The 9,089-nt window shown below is 40.2% G+C and overlaps 1 protein-coding gene across 1 annotated transcript; it reads left to right on the top strand.

The window, feature by feature from the left end:
* The first annotated feature begins 6,931 nt into the window (after positions 1 to 6,931).
* LOC113216704 (uncharacterized) lies at positions 6,932 to 8,967 on the top strand. The gene is made up of 4 exons (XM_052271922.1): positions 6,932 to 7,856; positions 7,949 to 8,326; positions 8,403 to 8,528; positions 8,762 to 8,967. Exons 1-4 carry the CDS (start codon positions 6,932 to 6,934, stop codon positions 8,965 to 8,967), a joined length of 1,635 nt encoding a protein of 544 aa, XP_052127882.1.
* Positions 8,968 to 9,089: the final 122 nt, after the last annotated feature.

The raw sequence follows: 9,089 nt of genomic DNA, 5'->3' as shown, positions 1-9,089 counted from the left end.
ATTCCGCACCGAAACCGAGATAGCCGTCTCCTGGGCAACGCCTTGTCCGGTCCCCAGGGGTCCAAAAGTGTCAAAATTGCCTCATAGACCCAACTTTGACCGTTCCTAGGGGGTGGAAGGGGTGCCGATGGGCCAAAATGGCCCCGGCAGCTGTTCTTAGGATATCTTCAAGTACTTGAAACGGAGTCTACTTTTTCGATCCCAGATTTTCACTCCACCTTACTGTCTTACCCGATGGTTCTGCTGTTGCTCCACTCTGAACTAGCTGCCTTGTTGCTGAACCCGAAGAGAAAGACAGAGACTGATTAACCAAACAGATCTGCACAGTAATTTCCATGCACTATTTGAAATGATTGTAAATCTTGAAACACATACAACTTGAGACTAGAGGCCCATGCTGAGGTCCTTGCTCGGGGCTTGCCGACTGACCAACCGACTGAACCCCGCGATCTTTCAGCGACTTTAACAACCGAAACCGGCGATGGTGATCTACAAAAAATGTAACAAAATCTCAATTTTAAGCACCATATATTTAAAACATTGCTTCAGTTTATTCCCTTCCACTCACCAAGATCCAGAGCGGCCGCCTCTTCATTACTAACACAGACACGATATACTTGTCCCGAATTATCGAAGAGTTCGTACTCTTTATTTTTACTCATGTTTAAAAACAAATTCTGAGACACTGTGTAAACTAATCCGTTACAGAAAATATCACATAGCCCGACGCTATCACATCAAAAACGCAAGAGTGAAAGCTGACAGGACAGGACACGGCTGCTGTTGACGCGTTTGACTGTTTTGGGTGCCACAATCGTGTACGGAACCAGAGCCTTAGCCCGCGCAGCGAAAACTAAACAACTGAAGAACAAGAACACGTCTCGGTATGAGAAACTCGACGAGTCGTGCTCCCGTGTTCTCCCCCACTCCGTTACCTACGCTTACGCCTGATGCTTACGCTTACGCTCTCCCATACGCTCTCCCATATCGAAGCTTAAGTGAATATAGCATGAATCAGGTTTTCAGAGCAACTTGTCTGAATATTTTAAAGTACATTTTCAGACTATACACTGAATCTACAATTCAGAGTAACCGGTATGAATTTTGAGTGGAAAGTCCACCGGACAGGCGGACGAAGCACATCAGTAGCCGACGCTGCTCCCCACGCAGGTAGCTGGCAGCCGAATGGTTAAGGTTGCGGCTTCCGAACCTGAAGGTTGGCGGTTCGATCCCAACCAAGGGCAGTACCGAATGGACAGACATGTCCTCACCTGGACATAGCCCTCTACCCCCACAGCTGTTAAGTCGCTCGCTATGTGTTCATTTTAAACATTTTCAAAACTATTTTCATACTGGCTGTCTGAATTTTCAGACTAAGTAGTATGGTAAGGCACCACTGAAATTTCAGACCCGGGCGCAGTCTGAATTTTCAGACTACTGGTCTGTAAAAAAAACTTCAGACTAAAAGTACTGAAAATTCAGTAAAACTTTTTTTACAGTGTGACTTACTCCATTTTGATGTTGATCGAGCTGAAAGGTTCAGTGCAGAATCACGGATAGGAGTGAACTGTCCAGCCAATTTGATCGGAGTTGCCACCTCCCTATTTTTTGTAGTGGTGTGTCTGTGGTCAATGTCAAGCCGTCCAATAATGAGACTAACCGATGCTCCTATCTCTGTCCCACAAAATGTGTCCAATGACATAGCTTTAATCTGTAAATTAAGTTAAAGGTAGTAATGAATATTCTGTTGCTTCATGCTGATTTTTTTAAATGGCAAGTAATAAAAATTAATACTAACTCTCCTATTAGCAATTGATACTAGGCTGTTATCTGGACATGTAACAATTGCTACGTTTTCATCTTGAACAGAGCCTAGTATTTTGTAATGTGAAAAATTTGGAAGCTCAATACTAAGACTCACTTTGAAAGATTTATCTTTTGACCATTCTGGTACTCTGAAAAAGAGAAGTAGAATAAAAATGTTCATTGGTGTGACTCTTAAACTTATTTCTTGTAAAGCAAAGCTGACCGACTGACATGCAAGAGCAACACCATAGGAGCTTCTGTTATTTCCTTCTGGACATTGCAAAATTTTCCTGAACACTTGGGACATCGAATTGTTTTAGTTTTGAAAGCCTCATCAATTACTTGCTGCAGGTTCTCTGACTCTGAGAGAGACAACTGCATGCATAACAGTAGCTCATTGTTCACTGATGTCATCTCACAGCTCACACATTTATCTAACAACAAAAAACAACTTGTTATTCATTCATCAACCAATATTATATAACTCTTCTACACGTGTACTGCATATTTACAAACTTACGTCTTGTCTCCATTCTGCCACCAAAGATTTCTAGAACGGGAGACGCTTCCAAGCTGTGACAGGTAATAAAGTAGTCATAAGCACACAATAATCAGCACAAATATAATGAGATAGGTTGATCACTTACTCTTTCACAGGTGCCAATATATAATGCAACTCACTAAGAATACTTATGACAATGTCAAAGGCACTGGTATTTGGCATCAGTTTGGAGAACTCTGTGCACACAATAACACCAAAACTAAGTACAGCAACGTTACCAGTGAGGATAAAACAACAGATTAAAAGGTAACTGACCAATGATCAGATCTCGCTGAACATTGCCAAGCTGAACACTTTTCCATATTTTAAGCAAATAACAACAAACGCATGGCTGGGCAGAGCCACAGTCATGGTTCAATTCGCAGAGTAGCCGAATAAACCTCGGTGTGTGGAAAAAAACCTTAAGATGAACACAGACTGAGTTTTAAAAAAATTGCAAAGAGAGAAATACAAAGACAGAATCACGTGAAAGATTCTTACTTGTAGGACGCAATTAATTGGGTGGTCCAATACTGGAAAACCAGTATGAATGTGAGGGAGGTTCAACCATTCTGGATCGAGAAGTAACTGCAAAAGACAAACATGTTTGTATTACAACGTGTAAGGTCGATTCATAGATAGATTTGGTAAAAACTGTACTACAGTACTCACGTCACTAGCACTTTGCAGAGGCATAATGTGTTGCAGGTGAAACACCCAAACAATCGCCTAACAAAGTTGTCAATCTGATGTAAAGACGGATAAAAATGGTTTCAAAATTTATGAGGAGGGGAAATAACCCAAATCTATTGCTGAACATTGATTTAAGTGTGTTAAATTGTCAAAAAAACACTTCCCTTCTTCGAAACGATAGGGTTAAAAGACACCTTTCCAGAGGAAATCAAGTGAAAAACGCAGAATTACTCTGAATAAGTATCAAAAATAAATTCCCCGCACTCGATTTAGTCGAAAAAGTTTTGTTCCTCACCTGTCTACGTCAAATGTCACAGTAGATCGCATTAAACACTTTCTCCGGTTTCTTTACGACAGCCAGCTGCCCGCGCAGCTACCGCACACTCGATTTCTCATACTCGGGGCGGCGAATAGCCACCAGCGGAATACTCTATTAGGTACGTAGTTCTTGAGGATTAAATATTTGAATTTTTTTACCTTTATTAATAATTAAATTTTAGTTTAAAAATTGAATATATTTTAATATTTTTTTTCTCAGTTGCAGTGGTGTTTGACTCCAAGGGAGAACCTCTAATGCCCCGAGGAACTGTTCCAAGGTCTGACTGGCCATCATACGAAACAATCAGGTTCATTGAAGCGGTAATTCAAAATGAAAAGTTGCTCTCCAGCAATGCAACACAATACATCCGTAAGGACTGGGTTAATGTTGCTACATTTATGTACCAAAGGGAACAGTATTACCCTATGAAAAAAATTAAAGCTGCATGGAAACGACTCTCATTGGCACATGAAACATGTGAACCTGCCTGGGAGTACAAGAGGCTCATTAGTATGTTTAAAGGAGAAGATGATATGGATGAAGAGTATCTTAAGGAAATGCTTGCAAAGTACAAACCTTCACAAGTAACTAGTAAAAAGCAAAGTCTCACACAAAAAAACAAACAAATGTGTTTGTGGAGTTGCTACATTTGCAGGCTGTGCACCAGAAGGTTCGCTCTCTTTTTGTGGATAGTTATTTAATGCAGAGGTTTCCTTTTTTTATCTGAAGTGTTATTTTTATTTATTTCAGAACTTGGGCAGTTATTTAAGGAGAGCAATACTTTCCTTCTGATTTCATTCTATCACTCAAGGAAACATTTATTTGACGATGACGTCAATAGAAGTGACGCATTATACAATGAAATTAGCAAGGTGCAAAAGGAGGCTGGCTTCAATGTTTTTGGGGAAGATTGCTCTAGACGAATGGCTTACCTTGCTAAACGTTATAAAAAAATAGCCCCAGAAGCACTACTGCATTAAATGCGCTTCAATGCGCATTGAAATGCACATAAAAGGTCACTGGTGACGCATTAAATGCGCGTAAAGTGCATTAAATGCGCATTGAATGCGTCTTAAATGCTGTAATGCGCTTTTAATGCGTCACCAATGTGTGACCTTTTATGTGCATTTCAATGCGCATTAATCGCATTTAATGCGGTTGGCGCTACTGGGGAGAAGACATGCGCATCCTCACTGGGAGTGGTGCAGATGTAAATAACTGGCTGTACCGTGATTCCATGTCTCAAATTTTTGAGAGAAGTCGCATCATGCAACCTCAGATGCTCTTATCTGCCGGCTACTCTCAAGAAATGCACATCCGAGAGGATGATGAAGAGGATGATCGCAACAATAATGTTACATCTTCAAAAGGAAGGAAGCCTCGGAAGAAGAAAAGATCATACACTTCAAGAGTGTCAACTACCTCTTACAAGGACGAAAAGTTGAAACTGGCTAGTACCCTTGTGAATATATTAGCTACTAATATGATGAATAATTCCAAAGGTAGTGGTCCAAGTTCTTAGTTAGTTACTTTTTCTTATGCTTTTTATCTTTAGTAAATGCTGTGATTTATGCAAAGTATGTTTTAGTTTATATTGTGATGGTTGACAAAATCAGTAGAAAAAGCTGGTGAAATAATATTTATTTTATTTTTGTCGAGTTGAGTAAAAATATCAGTATTGTTTTTTAATTGTTAGCAAAATATTAACAAAGTTTGAATAATATTTCTGATACAATTTTAAAAAAAGTTCCGTCATAGCACGGATCGTGGAAGCAGATGATACGTATGCAATGATCAAGCCTTGCATTATATTATTTCAGTACAGGATGTGGAGGTTTCAAAGATCTAACACCCACACTTACAGAATGTTGTTGCAATCTATTCCACTATTTAAGTTGGATACTATTATACGGCCCAGCGTTGGTGCGAATAGCATGTGATACTTTATACGCCCCAACACCTATTGGTGCCCCTAAGGAGAGACACGTTATGCGCCTCATCACCTATTGGTGCGGATAGCCCCTTAGACGTTATGCACCCCAACGAGCCTGGTGCGGATAGGCCCTTGGATGTTATGCACCCCAACGAGCCCGGATCTCTCACGGCTGGGGTGTATAACACAAGACGTGCTGTCGACACCAACTAACTGGGGCGGATAAGTAACCTGTGTGTTATACACCCCACCATGTCGGAAAGGGAGGGGGAAGGGGCGGGAGGGTTGTGGACGTGGAAAGGGGTTTCATGAATAATCTTGTAAATCTTACTGTTTCTAATTGCTGAAGACGTTTGAATTCAAAATAGTCTGAGTTTTTGAAATTGGTTTTCGACTGTTATCTTGAACTTTTCCAGTAGTTTACACCAACAGTTTACAGATGTGAGGTTGTTTGGGGTGGTAGGTTGGCAATAGCTTAGCAGAAAGCAAAACAAACAGAATAACAACGATCTGTTAGCCGGGCCGGGAAATTCATACGTTCGTCCGAGTCCGAACCGCGAAGGCGTATCTCGATAAGCGCCAGTGAAGTTCAACTGATTTAAGTTTTGTGATTGATTACTTGTGAAGAAGTTGGTTTTGTATTATGTGTATTCGGTGAGTTGTTATGTTGGAATGATCGTCCCGTTTCGAGTGCATTATGTCGAAATACGATTGACCGGGGTCTGACTCCTCAACAGGTGCCAAGCACTCAAAGATGCCCGGAGCAATTTATGTTGGTCAAACATTCAAAAGCATTGAAGATTTTAAGGCTGCTTGGGAAAAGTATGAAAGGGAGCAGTTTGTCCCCTATAATGTGGGCAATTCACAGTCTGCCGAGACTCACAATTCCCTCAAAGAGGACCAAAGGATGCCTCTTAGTTGGATTTGGAAGAGTGCTACATTTAATTGTGAGCATGGTGGCAAACCGAAGTTACATAAGCACAAAGAAGGGACAAAGAGGAGGCCTAACCAAAGGTTTGTAAATATCTTTAAATTCTGTACAGCCAAACTCTGTATTTTATGCTTTGAATTGTGCTAATTTCTCGTTTATTTTGCAGCACATTCAAAGTTGGCTGCCCAGCTAGGTTTTGTGTTGTGTATAATCTTTATCAACAGTGCCTCTATGTGTCAAAGGTGATTGAAGTACATGAGGATCACATACGGCACCCTGACAACCTATGTAAGTACCCCAAGTACATGAAGCCTTCCGAGGAGGCTGTCGCTGAGTGTTTCGACCTCTTAAACAAGGAGGTCAAAACACATGTACTGAAAGACGTGATGTCGTCCCATGGCACAATTGTGACCTCTCAAAGCCTGCAAAATGTTCGGTAAATGTGGTATCTTATAAAATAAAATTTTAAGTTCAATATAATAATCAAACTGTTTAAATTTTGATCGAAGTTATCCTAATGTCTAAAATTAATTCAGGAATAAATGGAGGGCACTGCACCATGGTCCTAAAGGCAGCAAGGAAACGCCAGAGGATGCCATGTTTGGACAGCTCATTAAATTGCAAGAAGAGGATCCTGGCTCTTTTGTTTCTGTGACATATGAAGAACCATCTATGACTATTTCTGTCATCTTTTTTTAAACATCCTTCATGAGAGAGGCTACAGCAAAATACTCTGATGTGCTCTTGATGGACACTACCCATCAAATCAGCGACAACAATATGCCGCTAGTTGTTCTAGAGGTTGTCGATTGTTATGGGGCAGGCCGAATTGCAGGCTCTGCCTTAGTTCTTTCTGAGACCACAGAGGTGTTTTCTACTGTGTTGGGTGCTCTTAAAGAAGGATGCTCAGACTTCCTTGAGAAGATCCAAACTGTGTTCATTGACAAACATCCAGGAGAAATTGTTGCTATTAGAGATGTTTTGCCAAATGCAGAGATCCATCTATGTGATTTTCATGTGAAAGATGCCATGATAACCAAGAAAACACTTAGGCAACACACGGATCAGTGGTATATTGTTGAGCCACTTCTCAAGAAGTTAATCTATGCCTTCTCGTTAGAGGAATATGGTAGTGTGTATGTGGAATTGGAGAATACTGTAGGGCCTAAGAGTACGTTCATGGAGTCGTTCAACAAATATTGGCATAACATTGATTTGGTTTGGACAGAGTATAAAAGGAACAAGGCACTTACTTTAGGAGAAAGGACAACAAGCAGAGTGGAGAGCCACAATGCCAAAATTAAGAAAGTTATCTCTGAAAAGCTACCTGTTGCCCTTGTTATCATGAAACTACGGATGCTTAACCACAGGTCCAATGTAGAATGGGAACATAAGCACTTCAACCAGCAGTTGAAGTTGCACTATCCCAAATATTCCAAAGATCCGATTATACAGTGCATCCAGAAAGGGAATACTCCTTTTGTAGCTGATCAGCTTCAAAGGCAGTATGAAAGAAGTCTGCAAGAGCCAACAAGTTCTGTACATGAAGTTACAATTGATAGCTGTGATTGTGCATTGTTTGTCAAGTTTAAACTTCCATGCAGCCACATATTCAGGCAGCGAAGAACAGATGGTGTGTATTGCTTTCTAAGATAGTATTTTTGATTTTAATATTTATTTGCTTTAAAATGTATGTACTGATTATTTACCCTTTTGCATGCACAGGTATTCAAATTTATGACCAATCGTTGGTACCTGAAAGGTGGACAGCTTTACTCCAAAGCTCAGACAATAATGATGGAAAACAGTCCTATTTTTGTGTTGGAGCTCTGTCTTCTTCTGTTAAGGTATCCAAAAACTCCAAACCACCTACATCAGTTGATCGGTTCAATGCAGTTGACAAACTATGCAAACGCATATCTTGTCTAGTAGCTAATTTTGCTGGCCATCAATTTGATTGTGCTGTAAAAGCACTTCTTAATGTGGAAGACCTCCTTAAATCTGGAAAAGAGGTTGCTGTTGTTGGGTTAGATGCTGGTAGTGGTCCATCCAACATACCTATTGTTTTAGAGATTGTAGACAATGAGCCACTTATTACTTCAGGTAAGAACAAAGAATATTCTGAAGTTATTTAAGTTTTTGATGTGTAATTGTTTATAATGATTCATTATTTTAACAGATCATTTAGGCATTAATACTGATGAAATAAATTCAGCACGACTTGAAGAAGTCCCTACTGTTGCCAATGAGAATACCGTACAACTTGAGACAGTGCCTCGCACAGTTTCAGTGCCTGAAATACGGAGTAAGTTACGGTTGCCAACAAAGGTACCAGTTATTGGACGCCCTTCTTCAGCAAAAAAAAGGAAGAAGAAGTCCAACCGTAGCAGGTACCAGGTTAAAGGAATTCCAGAAACTATTGTTGAGGATGATTCAAACGAAGTGAATGAGCCATAAGGTACTGTTTATTCACAATATGGTACCCAGACTATTTTTTTAAAGGTAATATTAATTTGTAATTTTGTCCTCTTACCACAGAACTAGAAGCAGTACCTGTGCCAGATATCAGATGCATTGCATGCCTAAATAATGACACACCAAGTGGTGCACATAAGTGTGACACTTGTGGGAAATCTGTCCATGCCTTTGATGATAGTGACTGTTGCTCTATCAGAGTTGGGCAATCTGAGGGCTACGGGAGTAATGGAAGCAGGCGATGCCTCAAATGTGCTGGAGGTATCTGATATTTTTAACAAATTTTTTTTTAGAGAACGTTATGTTTTACTACACCATGTAGCACTTAGCAGCAGTGTAAAATGTTAACACTTGATTGAGCTCAATTTTATGTGTCAGGTACAGTTATCAT

The sequence above is a fragment of the Frankliniella occidentalis genome, unplaced genomic scaffold (genome assembly GCF_000697945.3).
Source record: "Frankliniella occidentalis isolate FOCC.00 unplaced genomic scaffold, Focc_3.1 Scaffold178, whole genome shotgun sequence".
Taxonomy (NCBI): domain Eukaryota; kingdom Metazoa; phylum Arthropoda; class Insecta; order Thysanoptera; family Thripidae; genus Frankliniella; species Frankliniella occidentalis.
The sequence above is the reverse complement of the archived record's forward strand: the minus strand, read 5'-3'. Positions and strand labels throughout refer to the sequence as shown.

Coding starts and splice junctions, on each gene's coding strand:
- LOC113216704 (XM_052271922.1), top strand. CDS start 6,932: ATGAGAGAGGCTACAGCAAAATACTCTGATGTGCTCTTGATGGACACT. Junction 7,857..7,948: donor CAGGCAGCGAAGAACAGATG/GTGTGTATTGCT, acceptor TTGCATGCACAG/GTATTCAAATTTATGACCAA. Junction 8,529..8,761: donor TTCAGTGCCTGAAATACGGA/GTAAGTTACGGT, acceptor CTCTTACCACAG/AACTAGAAGCAGTACCTGTG.